The following is an 18,077-nucleotide window of genomic DNA, read 5'->3' as shown; positions in this document are numbered from 1 at the left end:
GGCTGCCAACTATATATCATACCTTAAGCTACTTAATTGATCTTAAAGCAAATTATTTGATGAAGTGAGCACCGATGTGCTTAGCACGATGCCAGGCGGTTCATCCTCCTTAGGCCTTCTTAACTCTTTAATTTTTATGACCAATCTCTTTGCTTTGTGTTCACTTACAAGACTTCAAATGTGTCAATCTTAGATTACTATTCTAATATCGATCACACATTAATAAAAGTTCGGCTAATCAATTATTATCTGTATTAATACGACAACATAATATTTCTGAGAAATTTTTTTTATTTTTTATGTATTTATACATATTCTTTAAAGGAAGGGATTCTCATTTTTTTTTTTAACCATGCTATATCAAATTTCAATGATTCGAACTGTCTATTTGATGCATCTAATTAAGTTCAATTAGAGGGCATGTCAAAGGACAGCTCCAACCTTCAAAGAGACAACATCCAAGTCATCTATGGAGATGTATCAGGGTTTGAGAGGTCAGCTGACCCCCCTTGCCTCTTAATGGATCCACCAATGCCCACAACTAATTCCCACTTTTTGAAAAAAATGAGGATCCATCCCCTCAAAGGGGCTGATACAATAAATATAAAGAAAATTCTATTTTAATCATTGTCTAAGATTACTTTTTGAATAAAACCTTGTCTAAGATTAAAAACTAATTTTAATCCTTGGCATTTAATTGTAATTTTGGAATATTAAATAGGTTGTAATAATTATTGAGTTTTTTGTTTGTAGGTTATATATTGATTCCCATAAATAATAAAAATGTTATTTATCATTGTTCCCACAATAAGAAAAGTCATATATTATCATATATTTTTCATTGTGCATGAATTTCTCCATATATATGTATATGCATATTACGTACAAATGTATGTTTAGATACTATAGTTACGTACCGATATATTTGTATGGATACATTCGTACCGAAACTTACGTACCGATACTTCTGTACGTATAAGTAAAATAAGGTAGCTAAAGTTATGCACCAATACATTCGTACCGAAACTTATATATCAATACTTTCATACCTATGAATAAAACAAGGTACCAAAAGTTATGCATAAATTGTTTTTGTTTTGTTGTTGAATTTTTTTTTAATAATAATAATTTGAATTTTGAATGAATTTGTATCTATTAATATGATTGAAGCACAAAAACAAAACAAAACAAAACAAAACAAAAAAAAACATTAATTATGAATGGGTAAAGAATTTTGAATGGTAAGTTTATAAATAATAATAATAATAATGTGCTATAATTACTTAAATATAGTAAGTTTTAAAAATAAGAACTCATTAGATTTTAAAAATCATTCAGATTAAAATCTAAAAATAATCTTATTGAAAATCTAAAATCTAAATGCCCCATAAATATATTGGTGATCATGAAATGATATCATCCTTGGCAACACTCCTATATTACAGGGAATATTTTATGCAAGTATACAATTAATACCAAATATTTTTCATTCCTCCCGTTTGCACGTCAACAAGGCTCATCATCTGCTTGGGGGAAAGATTATTAGCCAAACTGATTTGGCTCGTAATTACCATTTTAGCCCTTTGGACGACACTGTGTGGATCTCAACAAATACAGATCAAAAATATAAAATTTGAGTTTTTTTTTTTTTTAAACAAATAATATTATCTACACTGTAGGATGAGAGAATGAATTAATAATAATGTGGTTCAAATTTACGTTTGACGAGAATTAAACCTAAGATCACTCACTTATTAATGAAGAAGAATAACATTATACATTAGTACTAAGTGGACGAGTACCTATAAATTTGGAGTTGTGACATCAGAGAAAAGGATCTCAGTCGATTGGTGTTCATTACTTTGAAATGAATGGCTTGCCCGTTGTCGTTCGACAGACAATTTAAGGAAGAATGGCCCATGACCTAGCTTAAATTCCTGCTCTCTGTATTGTCACTTCGGTAGATGAGTACATATCGACTGTGAACAGACAAAGGGTAATTTGTATGTGACAGCAGCCACCCTAAAAGGAGACCGCTATACAAAATGGTACACATCATGCCAGTAAGCATCTTAATTTTGGTGGTCATGGGGCTGTACGTTTGTGATCCCTGTCACCATCGGTTGCTTATAATTATGTGGAGTTTGTAGCAACTATGTTCCCCGTTTCCAAAGCTATTGGATACCCACCCTTGCCCCAAGTCCCAAACCCTAAAAAAGTTCCAAGTTCTAATTTTCAAACGAGGTAATAACTATAGACCATTCGATCTCTAATTAGCCCATGTTTAGAGTTGATTGAGGGTCCCTTAAATAAGTGATTTTTGGCAATACTATTGACTAGTTTTAGTGAAAGATGAGATTTTTCAACCAAAGTCGTCGAACTGACTGAATTAAAGAGTTCAAGTACCGACAATCAAATACTAACAAATTTCAATTCAATTTAGTGCCAAATCAACCATTTTAGTGACTAGAACAAATTCTTGAATCGACGACAAAGTTGAATTGAACCAATATTTATATATTTATATATTTTATATTGTTTAAATATGAAATGATGGGATCCTATTTTAGAGGTTGTTGGTGCTATTCAGCTCACTTCTATTCAATGCCGCAGTAAGGTCTCATATATTATTAGCATGGGGAAATAGATTATTAATTCCTTCTATTTTTTCTTCTAAGTTTCTAGAGTTGGCTAAAAAGATTTTAGAGGTGTCTCTTCCTATTGAGGAAAATGATTTGTTTATTTGGGAAACTTCTTCTTCTTCGGCTTTTACTTTTTTCTTTTTTTTTCTTATGGCTATGAAATTGTTTGCCGTTGATTTCTTGTTCAAAGTTAGGCTTCATTTGACACATCCCGACCGAGATCAGGGCATGTTGGCCGTCACGTGGAAGTAACGTAACCATGTGCACAGTGCGGAATCTAATAAAATAATAATAAAGTACGAATAAAAACAAACCTAGCTATACACAAAGTAAATAACATACACGTGCAAGCGTAAGTGTGATAACAAAAGTTCAGAGCACGGAATACCTAGTGCAGTCCGGGAGAAACAACACTCAATAAACACACCCAAAGGTGGTCCTACACTGGTGATAATCTGTCAGATATGCCGGGAAAATCCTCTGGGGAGCCATCAAAAGTGCTAGCCAACTAGAACCTGGAGGGGCGCAAAACAGAAAGCGTGAGTGGGCAAAAACAAAGTTTTTCAAAAATCATTTCATAAACAAGTTTTAACTCCTCGCTGTAAAACCTGTATACTTCCCAGAAAATAGAATATATACATATATATAAATCATGCTCCGAAATATGCCATGCCAAATGCCTCGAAATAAAATGCAAGTACTCAGGTAATGCTAAACAATGTCATGTAATCTGTCAGCCGAAGTCACCTAACGTGACCTGTACGGCTGAATCTATAGCTCAAATCTCTAACTCACTAACTATACCTGCACACGAGTTGGAACCACCTAAAGTGGTCTGTACGACAGGACTGGGTGTATAATAAGTACACTCAAGTGCTATGATCACGTGAAGACTGGGCGAATAATCGCGGGTCACCTACGAGTCGGAACCACCTAAAGTGGTCTGTACGACAAGACTGTGCACCTAACTTGGATCCAAGATGAGCGTGTGGCGCGGGAGGTGAACATCACATGAAGGACTGTGCCCAACTCTGGGCAGGAGCACTAACACGGGGGGTGCAGGTTATGAGCTCTCTATGCATCTCAAACCACTACTGAACATAAACATAAACCAAAACTTACCTGACACTTACCTGTGCATTCGCACCACCAACACACACACATATATATATATATATATATATATATATATGCAACTAATAATGCATAATTAAATGGGCAAACAATATGCATGGCATATAAACGTATAAACTCTTCATTTCACTTTCTGGGAAAAACGTAAGTATATAGGTATATACGAAAAACCAAAAGCCCACTCACTGGTATGTAGAAAGGTCGTAACCCCCTTGCCTCGAGTCACCGCGCTCGTCCTCGGGATAGGTCTCACCTATATGCAAAACAACTATAAATACATTAATTTAAAGCACATAACTAACATTACGAAATAACTTCTCATACAATGCTCAAATGGGGTGTATGAATACACCAACGTGATTTACTCAACCTCACAAACATCCCCATATTTTAAAAAAAAAATTTCGACGCCGCACGCGCCGGCCAAGGCACGGCTACACGCGCCGCCCACGCGCAAGCACGTGCTTGGCACACTGACGGCGTCAGTTAACGCCGTTAGAAATATTCTGTTAACTCTGACGGATTCCATTAACGCTGTTAGGAATATTCCATCCAAACTGACAGAATATTCCGTCATCTTTTCGGGCCAAACTCCGGCACCGTCGTCGGTGCCAGAAAACCGGGAAAATTTCAAAGCTTCGTATCTCACTCGTTTTTCAACCAAATTTCATAAAATTGGTACCAAAATGAAGCTTACAACAAGAGGAACAAATCCATACCACTTTCAAGCACCAAAACCAACGGAATCTCGCCGGGAAAACACCACCAACTCCGGCCAAACCTGCAACTCATGATCCCGACATCCAAAACCTTCAAACGAACCGCCCCGAGGCTCCTAAGGACCTCACCAAGCTTCCTACAAGCTTGAAATTCCCAAAAACACAAGAATTAACGTGTGCATGAACAGTGACCAAATCGGGGGATCCCGAGTTCGACATGAAAACGAAGGTATCCTTACCTGAAATGGGTATGGTTGAACTCCTAAGGACCTCACGAGCACAACTGTGTAATTTGTTTCCTCAATCTGTGAAGTTTTCAAGGGTTTTGGGTGTCCTCCGTACAAGAAAATAGGAATGGGAGAGAGAGAAAGACTCGGGACAGGGAAGAGAGAGAGGGGAAATGAGTGTGGTATATGTGTGGTCCAAAATCAGCCAAACAAAACCCAAAAACAACCACACAACGAAACAACCATACTAGGGGCAAAACCGTCATTTCACCCTACAGTACGAAAAGTCCGGGACGGGCTGTTATACCATTCATCCCACACCGCTACTCTATTTTGGTTTGGATGACATTTTTCAATAACCTTCTAATAGAGGATCAATTACAAGGACGGGGGTATTACTTTGGTACCAATATGCCAATTATGTTACTGTAACTCTGAACCTATTGATCACAAATTTTAGTTGTGAGTTTGCACAACGAGCTTGGCTTTGGTTTGCTGCTCAATTTGGATTGCTCTTCCGGTTACTGGCTTATTTTTGAAATTTTGGCTCTCTTTTATGTTGAAGCAGTTTCCTCCACAATTCCAAAATGTTTGGCTGGTTGCAGCTGCTAATGGCTATTTGGAAGACATGAAATAAAGTGAAGTTTGAAAGCAAGCCCCCTTCCTTTTTATGTATTTATCATTCTACTTTGGCTTGGATTAGGCAGTTTGGAGCCTTATCTCCTGGTCATGTTTGCAGAGTTTTGGATATGCAACTTTTTAGTCTCTCTTGGGATTTCAGTTGAGTCATGTAATTGTTAACCCTAAAAACTACCAAATCTACATGGCGCGCAGACCGAGTAATTAATAAGCTAACTACGTCATTCAATTGTATGCGGGGCATGCCAACTCATCGACCAAGCTCAGTCGAGGAGTAAAATGTGTTGATGTTGCGTTAAGCGCGCTGCTGACTTCTTGATCTTGCGATTGTGCCCGAGGAAGGAACACGCCTCGGCCTTTGAGTTTTAGAGCCTGAAGATAAGGCTGCTAGTTCTGCGAAGTTCAATATTAAATTCGGCTTTCAATGTGCCAAATGTAGTAACCTGTAACACCTCACTTCGCCGATATGGCTAATGAGATGACCTTTGCCAATAAGGATTCGAAAATCCTTCTCGACCGAGACTTGGATAAATAACCAGTCGGCCTCGATGCAGTGCTGTTTATCCAAACTGAGGGTGCTCCGGGAACGGCTAATTCTACGGCAACAGTGTTGTTTATCCAAACTGAAGATGTCACCGGTTGCCTTCACAATGTTGTTTATCCAAACTGAAGGTGTGTTGGCGGAAAAAGAAAATAAAAAATCTCAAGTTGTTTGAGAGGTTTGTGTAGGGCAATTTGTGTGTTGAATTGGAGGGGGTTCCCATTGCCACTGCCTTTGTATTTATAGGGACAAAGTATTTACTTGCCGACCCATGCAATTCCGGGCCAAAGCAGAACACTCATTTGATATAGCTATCATAGAAGCCTTTGTCATCATCTTGATATCTTGTAGTAGCTGGCAACTGCATTTTCCTTGTATTCATACTAGATACATAAGTCTCCTGATAAGACTCGTATTTAGAATTGTAGCCAACTTCAAACTCCTAGGCACCACGAGCCATATCTTATCACCTATCCACCAAATCATTTATGATTCTACATGCATGACTTGCATGGAAAATGGTCTCCTAATTCCCTACGTACATGCATGAATCCAATCATTTTATCTCCAAACCTACGTGCACTAATCCCATCCATGAATTCCAAGTCAATTTGAATTGTACCACCCACTTCTATATCAGAAATAGGACTTAGGTTTTGATAATAATTAGTCACGTAGGAGATTGCATGCACCTGGGGCTTGATAAGATGAGTATATTCGAATGTCCTTGCGCGATCCTTTGAAGACGGATCAGATCATCTTTTTCCAAAACAACCAACTGGATATATCAAATATTAGGTTTAAATATCCTAGTTAATATTAATAGATAATATTATCACAATATTATTTCTCAATAATAACTAAAAATCATTTCAACCACTTTATCATCCAACGGTTTAATATCTGCTCATTCAACGCCCTCAATTACTCGGGCCGATAGTCTAAAATCAGGTCCAAACAGTAATGCTCTTGCTATTGTCCCAATTCTTTGGCATCCTCCTCCATGTAATTGGGTTAATGTAAATATAAATGAGCTTGCTAAGGGTAACCCAGATCCTGCGTCTTATGGTGCGGTCTTTCGAGATTCTAGGTGTTATTTTCTCGGTGGTTTATCTTCGGGTTTGGGGCATCATATTTCTAGGGTAAATCTCAGTTTACCACCCTCAAGTTTCGTGGTTTTCAACATTTAGTACATGAAGTTGTTTTGGTCCCAGAGTCATACCTAAAGTGTTAATTTTGGGACAATATCATACATCTATTAAGTTTTCCGTTATAACTTCTATTAACTGATGATGTGGCACCCACGTGGACAGTTACTAGGAGCCACGTATCTATATGGGCCCATTTAATATAAAAAATAAAAAATAAAAAAAATAAAAAAAATAAAAAAAAAACCAACCCATCTTCTACCTCCCTCATCCCCGTCCCTTCCTTCTTTCCTCTGCAACCCCTACCCACCCTTTCTCCATTCTCTCCTCTGCAACCTGCACCACCCACCTCGCACCAAGATTTTGATTGGGGAATTGGTGGAAATAATGAGATACGCATACCAAGATTTTGGTTCTGATTTTGATTTGGATGGAGAGGTCAAGGATGCTTCTGATTTGATTGACAGGGATAGGGAGGAAGGTGATGATAATTTTAGGGGGTTAGGGTTAGGGTTCCGAAGCTTGACGGAAGGGAATGTGCTTGAGAGCCGTCACATAATTTCAGGTGAGCAGCTCAATTTTGAGCTCAATCGGCCTAAAAGTTTGCAAGTTTTGAACTGTTCCATTTAAATATGCATAGAACTGAAAATACCGTTAATGCTATGATTTTGATTTGGTAAGTGAGTGGTACCATTGGTGCAAGGTGGGTGGTGTGGGTTGCAGAGGAGATGAGGGAGGGTGGGTGGTGCGAGTTGCAGAGAAGAGAAGGGAGGGAGGGTGGGTGGTGCGGGTTGCAGAGAAGAGAAGGGAGGGAGGGTGGGTGGGGGTTGCAGAGGAAAGAAGGAATGGACGGGGTTGGGGGAGGTAAAAGATGGGTGCTCTTTTTTTTTTTTTTTTTTAAATTTTTAAATATTGAAGTGGGCCCATATTGACATGTGGTGCCTAGTAATTGTCCACGTGGGCGCCACGTCATCAGTTAACATAAGTTTTAATGGAAAACTTAACAGATATATGAGACTGTCCCAAAATTAACACTTTAGGTATGACTCTGGGACGAAAAAAACTTCATGTACTAAATGTTGAAAACCACGAAACTTGAGGATAGTAAACTGAGATTTACCCATATTTCTATCTATGCGGAGCTTTATGTTGTCATCCTTGTGGTGGAGTTGAATAAGAAGTGGAAACAAAACAAAAGAAAAATATGATGTGTAACTTAAATGAGAGTGTTGTTATTTCTACCCTTTTGTCTTATTTTCCCACTCACCTTAAATTATAAAATTTAGTGAAAATATGACTTTAGCCCTTTAAACTCAATTTTCTTTATATAAAACCCTACATAACTTTTTTACTCAAAGAAAACCCAATGATTAGGATCCACATAAGCAAATTCATTAACTTCATATTAATTCACACATTTTACATTTTTCACATGCCTAAAATACCCCTATTACATACTTGATGTAGACAATTAATTGTAAGGAAATAGTAAATGATTTTGCGACAAGAAAAAAAAAAGATATTAATGTTAAAAATTTATTGCATATTAATTTTTTAGAAAGGTATTGAATTTTCATAAAACTATTCGATTTAGTTTTTTCACCCTACTCTTGAATACTTTTGAATTTATCCCTTTTTTTATTAATATATTAGAACGTTGTATTTCATTATCTACGTGCACATTAATTTACCTACGAACAATTATACTATGGGTGTAATTCGATGTATATTAAGAAGAAATGTAGTTCGATGTATATTAAAAAGAAGAAATAATTTACCTATATTAGGAAAAAATGTAGTTCGATGTATGGTATTAAAAATAGTATGTTACACCATGTTTATACAACAATAAAACGTGCCTAACATATCTAACAATACATGAAAAAAAATTTACCTACAACTTAGAGAAATGTTATTTGGTTGGGTGTAGTATAAATTTTTTTAATAATTGGAAAAATTAAATATAGCTAGGTGTAGTGTAATTTTTTTTTATATAATTAGAACAAATTAATTTACCTACCTACTCTTTGAAATGTTCATTTCCAATGATGCAAAATGTTCATTACCTAACTACAAATTAATTTCCAATAATCTACCTATACAACAATTATACCATGGGTGTAATGTAACATCTTTCTTTACAATGATACAAAATATTGTATGTACCAACAACAAAACTTGCCTAACATAAGTACTTGTACATGGAAAATAATTTACCTATAACAAAAGAAATGCAGTTTGATGTATAAAATCAACAATATTATGTTCCACTCATGTTTATACAACAACAAAACGTGTCTAACATATATAACAATACATAGAAAATAATTTACCTACAAGTTAGAGGAATGTTATTTGATTCAAGATATATAATATAGGTGTAGTATTTTTTTTTTTTAAATAATTGGAACAAACTAATTTACCTACCAATTAATATGGATAAAATTGCTACAAAATATATCATGAAAAAAAAAAAAACTACTTTTCTAGTTTGACATAGATACGGTTAATGCAAACACTTTTTTTCATTTTATTTCACTTTTTCTACTACTTTTAATTTGGCATAAATTTAGGAATTTGGAAAAGGGGCCATAAAGTATGAGTGGCATGAGTGTAAATAAATTGTATTAATAGGTCAAAAGTGTTCCTATATGTTTGCAAATTTTAAATTTGGGCTTAAATTAGATCTTTAAAAATAGATGGATTTTTATCTAGAAATAATGAATTGTAAGGGCCAAAATCTAAAGCACCCTAAAATTTATTACCCAATTTACCCTCTTGCAAAATAACTTTCAAAGATTGACACAAAAATAATATAAAAAAACATTAAATGAAATTACAGAACAGAAAAAGAAAAACTAGAACGTTACAAAAGAATCTTGACTGCCACCCCTTTCAACAACCCAACTCACCAGCGGCAGCTTAATTCTCTTTCAGACTTTCACTGCTGGCCAACCCTCCCCCTCCTCCTCTTTCTCTTCTATCTTCTCAAAATAATGGTCCAATATTCAGATCGCATTCCATTTGGAAGTACTTTTAAAATGAGAAAATGTTTTTGAAACCAATCCTTAGTAAAAATGTAAGTAGATCCTGAAAAAGCACTTTAAGTTTTTCCTGCAAAAAGTACATATCTGGTGTCTCTTTAAAAAAGTACTTAAAGTGTTTTTGGAATCCAAAATCAATTTTATTAAAAACGTTTTTAATCATTTTAAAAAAACTTCCAAACAAACTATTAATCTTTTAAGTTGGTGAAATTATATTATGAGTAAAAAAAATAAGACACTGAAGTGGGTCGAGCAATACTTGAATTATTATTGAACATGCAAGGAGGAGAGAATAATTAATTGAGAGGGAATAAAAGGAACGTAAGAGATGGAATGGAAGATATGCATGCACATCGAATTATCGAATGTTGTTTTGGAATAGAATATAATATAATATTAGAGAATAACAGATTTGCTTTGCCTTTGCCTTTGTGTGATCCATCAACATCATCATGTACTAATCATCTAAATAAAGGACAAGTGTCACCTTTAAACCCACCAGGCATAATCTTTTCATTTGGGTTCATGAATTTATGGGTCAAGCTTTTGACCTCCCCCCTCTCTCTCTCTCGTCTCAAGTCTCTGAATGAGAAAGCAGCCAGCACGGTTGGGACCGTGAAACCCGTTATACGGTTTATTAATTCAAAGTCTGTTTTGAGAAATTTATATGACACGATTATATTGTTATTATAATATTTTATATAATTTACATATTATTATGTGAATAAAATATATTTATAATACCTTATCAGTAACATGATAGGTTGAGATAACAATATATCTGTATCATATTAGTTATTCTCCATAGATTAAGATTGAATAACCATAGATTAAGATTATTTAAGAATCATTTTCTAAATGAAAATTGTTAATTTCATTTCGTTTGTAATTAACTTACAAATTGAATTACCTTGGTTTTCAATGACAACGAGCTACACGTATAGATAAGTCACTCAGCTACAAATGCGATCACTCGAACATCCAAGAATAGGCACCAATGATTGTCTATCTACTAGGCGTCGTTAGATTGATTCCAACAACGTCCGATAGATAGGTGCTTAGGTAAACAAAACACAATGAAACCGTGAGACTTTAAAATCTAAACAAATTAGTTGTGGTAAAATGCAAGGTCAATTTATGGTTGGAATTGATAATTGATGTTTGGTCTTAAGGTAATCATGTGGGAAAAGAGATAATTGACATTAAACAGAAAGTTTGGTTTCTAGGATTGTGACAAAAAAATAATTACATGAAAAAGGAAGGGCACCATTGCAAAAGCAGCTGTAAACCAAATGGAGGTAAAAGCAAAAAAAGAAAAAAAAAGGTGGTAAATTTGAAATTAAAAAAAAAAAAACTAAAATTAGTAGGGGGTATTAGGGGTTAGTCCGATAGAGACACTAAAAATGGCAGACATTTTTCCACCAACATTGCTTACTTTCTTCGTCCAACTGTTTGGTCCGGTAGCGGTTCTCGGAGCCAAATCCGGAATCAAAAACCAGAGTGTTGAATTCTTTGTTCAAACTCAACCAAGCACGAAAAGAAAACGAGGAGAAAAAAGGAAAAAGAAAAAAACACCAGAAACAGAGAAAAAGCCAGTCGTTGGAACCAACCAAACCTTTTTGCTTTCCCATCAATCAAACAGTTTGATTTTTTTTTTTTCCTGGGTTTTTAATTTTTATTTTTCCAAATTCTGAACCACCCACTTCACAAAAACCCACAAAAAACAAAACCCAGATTTGTTTTTTGGTTTTTTTTAGTTTTGTTTTTTTGTTCTGTATTTTGATTTCCTCCATTGTTTACTCTTCTGGGTTTGTTCCAGAGATGGTTGCTTTCCCCTGCTTCTGAAGCACATACATTGTCCGTAGAGAGAGAGAGAGAGAGAGAGGGAGGAGAGAGAGAGGTTTTTGATCTGGGGATTGATGAGCCTAAGCCAAGAGGAATGTGAGGAAGGTGAAGAGAGAGGTAGCTAAGCAGAGGGAGGTTTCAGAGAGAGAATGAGCAAAGAGTTCAGATTCATTTTAAAGGCCTGGGAAGCAACTCTGCGCAAAACACATACTGGTGGAAAGAAAAGGGCCAACCCTTTATTCACAACAATGTCCGTAGCCCCTGCAGATCATGAGCCTGGTGAATTCTATCAGGGCGAGAAGGTCCTCGCCAATGGTGACTTCTACACCGGCCAGTGGGTCGATAACTACGCGCACGGCCAAGGGAAGTACCTGTGGACCGATGGGTGTATGTACCTTGGCGAATGGCAGAAGGGAAGGACGTCGGGTAAAGGAAAATTTAGTTGGCCTTCTGGTGCCACTTATGAAGGGGAATTCAAGAACGGATATATGGATGGCAAAGGAACTTACATGGGTCCTTGTGGAGATACCTATAGAGGTTCATGGGCTATGAATTTGAAATATGGTCAGGGGACTAAGAGCTTTGTCAATGGGGATTATTACGAGGGTGAATGGCGCCGCGGGTTGCAGGACGGGCAGGGGCGGTATCAATGGAAAAATGGGAGCCATTATATTGGCCAATGGAAGCATGGAATGATTCATGGGAATGGGACCATGATTTGGAGCAATGGGAATCGGTATGACGGGTCTTGGGAAGAAGGTTTGCCTAAAGGAAATGGCACGTTTCGGTGGGCTGATGGGAGCTTCTATGTGGGAGTTTGGAGTAAGGATTCGAAAGAGCAGAATGGGACTTACTACCCAGCAGGGTCCTCGGGTGGTAATGTGGATTGGGATCCTCAGGAGGTGTTTGCAGTTGACTTGAATGATTGCAAGGTGTGCCCGCAGGAAACTATTCCGATATACCCTTCGCAGAAGACGATGAGTTGGCCTGGATTTGAAGGGGAGTTCTTGAACAAGCAGCCTATTTATAAAAACGGGAACGAAGGGAATGTGAGGCCTAGGAGACCTTCCGATGGGAGGGTGAGTAATTATAGTAGGTCATCTAATGTAGATTGCATGTTTGATCGAGTTGATAGGAGCTCAAGAGATGGAAGTGCAGGATTTGAGTTGGAAGGTTCGGTTGCGAAAGGGATTAGACATTTCAAAGTTCAGCCAATGAAGAAACAGGGGGTGACAATAGCTAAAGGGCATAAGAACTATGAGCTTATGCTTAATCTGCAGTTGGGAATCAGGTATACATGATTTCTTGTTGTTTTCTGTTCCTCATTCGCACCTGGTTTTGTTTCGTCGTTTTCTTTTTGCTTTTTGCCTGTCTTGGTACGCTTTATGTTTCTTCCTGTGCTTTTGATTCTTAATCTTTTCTCCTGCAATTAATGAGATAAAATGAGTTGCCGGAGAAGCCTGTGCCGTAAATTCAAGTACATTGGAATCAATGCATGAATGACAGAATATTTCTTTATATCGTTCCGAATTAGATGCATCAGATGTGTTTTTGAATCATTTGGTTGTTTCGCATCAATCATTATTCTACGGAAACATTCATTCTTCCCCATGCAGGTTCATGTTTCATGACATGTGCTTCGCTTTACTGTTCTACAAGGATCTTGGAGCATTTCTCCGAAAGTGGGGAAACTAGTTTATTTCACGAACTGCTTAAATCATTTAGTATACTTATAATATTGTGAGACCAGAGTGGCAGAAAAGAAAAACAGTAGTTATTTATACTTTTACTCTTGAAACTTGAATTTTTCATAGAAATCTTCCTTCCATGTGACTGATTTCTTATAGCACAGGCATTCTGTTGGAAGGCCTGCTCCAACTACATCTCTTGACCTGAAGAGTTCAGCATTCGATCCCAAGGAGAAAGTATGGACAAAATTTCCCCCAGAAGGATCCAAGTATACTCCACCCCACCAGTCATGTGACTTCAAATGGAAGGATTACTGTCCTGTGGTTTTCCGGTAAGACCTACAAAAGTTTCTTTTGGTTAGTTGTGTGGTAAAGCAATTGTTGGATTTTGTTTCGTACAATAAGGAACAGCTGTCTTTGGAAGAGTTTGATATTTAACTCATAGTCTCCTATACCTGTTAGAATCAGTCACTGAATATGCCTCACTCTTCTTGTATGATACAGACATTTCCTTATTTTACATTCAAAACTCTTGGTTCCTTTGTGGTGGAAACATACATGGGTAACTGAATTGTTCTGTATATCTCTCAGGACTCTCAGGAAATTGTTCAAGGTAGATCCAGCAGATTACATGATATCAATATGTGGAAATGACGCTCTTCGAGAGCTCTCATCCCCTGGAAAGAGCGGAAGCTTCTTTTATTTGACAAATGATGACCGGTACATGATAAAGACAATGAAGAAGGCAGAAGTAAAGGTAAGTTTTATCTTCGTTGCTTTTCCCCTTTCCTCCTTGCTTCCTGCTCCGTTTGGATGTTGATATGTAGTCTCACTGCTCTCCTCAGATTACATTGAGTCCATTATGTTGCGAGCGCTACTATTTTTAATAATCATGACATCTGTCCATATTAATACTGTGACTGAATTCTGATTTAATCCGTTTATTCTCTGCACTAAATAATGTGCTGATCTCAACTTGGCCATCACAGGTGCTTCTAAGAATGCTTCGAGCTTACTATAATCATGTTAGATCCTTTGAGAATACTCTGGTCACCAAATTTTACGGCCTTCATTGTGTAAAGTTAACGGGGACTGCCCAAAAGAAGGTAATGTTGTTGGCCATTGAACCTTTAATTGCTTTCTGAACTTCTGAAATAATGAACTTTATACTTGGCCAAAAAAAAAAAGGAAAAAAAAAAAAAGAACTTTATAAATTTCCATTTTCCAGGTGAGATTTGTCATTATGGGGAATCTATTTTGCTCCGAGTTCGCAATTCACAGGCGGTTTGATTTAAAAGGCTCTTCCCATGGCCGCACAACTGATAAACCTGAGTCGGAAATTGATGCTACAACAACTCTTAAAGATCTCGATCTTAATTATATATTTAGGTTGCAGAAGGTTTGGTTTCAAGAGTTCTGCAGGTATATTTTTATCTCCGTCTGTTTGTCTGTCACTGTTTTAGTTTAGGATATCAAAGATTATGAGAACGCTCCCTTTCCTTCACAATCTTGTGTTATGTTTTGTAAGAATAGCTAGGGAGAGCGGCCATCATTAGTCATCAGACTGATGTAATATAACTCTGATGTCAATTTTCTCTTAGTGACTGCTTAACGGGAGGAACTTGATGAGAGAAAAATAGTTCGTCGGTCAACAAATGTGGATTATACTTACCTATGCTATCACCTACAATCATGGAAATTGAATATTAGTTCCTTGGTGGAGCTGCTAAAGCTGGAACTTTAGAACTCTTCTGCAGTTTCGGTTATTATCAAAACTCAAAAGTAACTAATGCCTGATTTTAGGAATAAGAAATGGTTGGTTGAGTTGGTGGAGCGTATGATTTTCGGAAAAAAGAAATGGATTACACTTGAGTGTTATGTGCATATATGAGAATGTTTCGGTACATTAGAAGTTATATATGGAATATTTTAGCAGTAGTGTATTACTTTAGTTTCTCTTTGTGAGTTGAAGTATACCTCAATGCAGGCAAGTGGACAGAGATTGCGACTTTCTTGAACAGGAAAGAATAATGGACTACAGTCTCTTGGTTGGTCTTCACTTCCGAGAAGCTTCATGCACAGAAAAACCCAAAACTCCAGACCGAACCTCTGGCGCTCGTACTCCAACTGGTTATTTCTAGACCTTTCTTAAATTATTCATACATCTCATAAATTCAAGGGAAAGCCTTTTTGAACGTATGAATTATGTTCCGACCTTGCAGGAAATAGCGACCCTGACAATGGTACCCCACGCCTTTCTAAAGTTGACATGGATCGGCTTCTTTCTGACCCAAACAGGTAGAAATGAATCCATTAATATTGTGCCAAAATAATAATCTTTCAAAGAGCTCCCCGGTAATTATCATTACTTGATTTCGGGATTGTTTCAGGTGGTCTTCTATTAGGTTAGGTATTAATATGCCAGCATGGGCTGAAAGGACAGTGAGAAGAAATGATTGTGAGCCTCAGTTGGTTGGAGACCCAACCGGAGAGTTGTACGATGTCATTTTGTTTTTCGGTATAATTGACATACTACAGGACTATGATATCAGCAAAAAGCTCGAGCATGCATACAAATCATTCCAATATGACCCGACCTCAATCTCTGCTGTTGATCCGAAGCAATACTCAAGACGCTTTCGTGCTTTCATCTTCAGAGTTTTTGTAGAAGGCACATGATGGTGTAGTTTGACCCCTAAATTTTAACTCGAAGCTTGGCAGTCATCCCTGTATAGTCATCGGTCTGTAGCGGAAATGACAATGCTTTGAAAACTAGCAGAAGCATCGGTTACATGGTCATTTGAGTTTGAAAAGTGGCTGCCATGGGGAGCACGCTTCGGCATATTGTTACTGCATTATTCCCCAGTGTCATAATCTCTTTTAATTTATAGTCACAGATATATGATATGTTCTGGTTAGGGATTAAAGTTGTAAACCAGAGTTACTAGAAGCCTTTTGGAATTGTAAATGATAAAGTAAACCAAAAGGGGTGTGGAATTACAGTGGACATGACGCGATTCGTTCTGTATAAAAATTTGTTGCTCTTCCCAGGTGAGGTTGTCTCTGGGATTTCGACTTTGAATGACAAACGTACAGGAGATGATGGATAGTTGATGATGCCTTTACAATTCGATGAACTATTTTTGTATTTTGTTTTTTCTGCCTTTAAATTATTTTGGGATGTGATCCGTCGTAGCAAGAACAGATCATGATCTTCATCTATAGTCCTGCAGGTCCAAGATTCACTAGCATGTCAGTGCAAACCAATAAGGAAGAAAAACTATATTCGATAATTTTTTCAAAGTCTCGAGGGTAAAGTTGCAAGTTCATTGCAAACCGTTTGCAGGTGGCTTGATTCAAAAGTCTCTTCCTTGACTGTACAACCAATAAGCCTGAGTAAGAAATTGATGCAACAACTCTTTCAACAGTTTCACATTGTGCAGCATCTCTATACCATATCTCGTAAAGACGAGGCTGAAGGCGAGGAATTTGACGAGAAAATATATTCATTTGTCAAAATTGATTACATGTGTGAAAACTTTGATCTTTGATTATGCAAAATCGAGCAAGCGCTCTGTCTTTACGAAGCCGCTAGAGCACATTCTGCAGAACTTAGCAGCTTCTGCTATTGAAACTCTAAGCAACTAGAGCTGGATTTTAAGAACGAGGAATCTTTGTCTTCAAGTTACTCATCCTTGTCATAAGTTCAATGTGACGCATTGTTCCGAATATTCATCTTTTGAGAAATCCTGGTAAAACCTGTGCTACATTAATCAGTTTCTTTGATTTCTTAATACATTCTTTCAGATGGGCTGAAAAGACGACGAGAAGAAGTGGGTGCGAAGTTGAGTTGTTGGCATGCTACAGAGTACAGATGAATGATTTCAGCAGAAAACTTGAGCATTCGTGGAAAGTATTCGAATATGATCCATCTTCAACTATGTTGTTTGACGAAACCAATACTTGCGAAGCTTTCGTACTTTGATGCTCGAAGTTTTTCGTTTGAGGTGGAAATGACAATGCTTACTAGCAGGAAGCCTTTCTGGTCATTATTTTCTTCCTATTTCTTTCATGTTGTATAAAATTTGTGCTCTCTTTGGTGCTGACCGTGGTGTCTCTGTGGGTGGAAGCACAACGTCTCTAGCCTCATGGTAATGCAAGGTACATTGGTAGTAAGGTAGAGAGGCCAAAGATACTATAAATTGCAATACAAGGCGGTATATTTCCTTCACTTGTGGCTAGACCTAGCCAAGCACGTGGAAGAAATTGGACCAATTATATAACTTGACATAAAGCTTAATATATTATCGATACGAAGAAATTGTTGTGTATGATCGTTCGTGTCATGTTACTTGACTACTTGTATTATGCACTTACCCATTTTGATGGAACCAAATGTAGAGATCTCTCTTATGTGAGTCTTGGACGAACATATGACATGACAATATAT

The 18,077-nt window shown here is 37.0% G+C and overlaps 1 protein-coding gene across 1 annotated transcript; it reads left to right on the top strand.

The window, feature by feature from the left end:
• The first annotated feature begins 11,499 nt into the window (after positions 1-11,499).
• Positions 11,500-16,736, top strand: LOC137748520 (phosphatidylinositol 4-phosphate 5-kinase 5). The gene is made up of 8 exons (XM_068488685.2): positions 11,500-13,230; positions 13,792-13,959; positions 14,219-14,384; positions 14,617-14,733; positions 14,856-15,049; positions 15,615-15,757; positions 15,850-15,925; positions 16,018-16,736. Exons 1-8 carry the CDS (start codon positions 12,089-12,091, stop codon positions 16,304-16,306), a joined length of 2,295 nt encoding a protein of 764 aa, XP_068344786.1. The 5' UTR covers positions 11,500-12,088; the 3' UTR covers positions 16,307-16,736.
• The last annotated feature ends 1,341 nt before the right edge of the window (positions 16,737-18,077 follow it).

Source organism: Pyrus communis, chromosome 2 (assembly GCF_041283825.1).
Source record: "Pyrus communis isolate YQ-2024b chromosome 2, ASM4128382v1, whole genome shotgun sequence".
NCBI classification, from domain to species: Eukaryota; Viridiplantae; Streptophyta; class Magnoliopsida; order Rosales; family Rosaceae; genus Pyrus; species Pyrus communis.
This window is presented reverse-complemented; position numbering and strand designations above follow the sequence as displayed.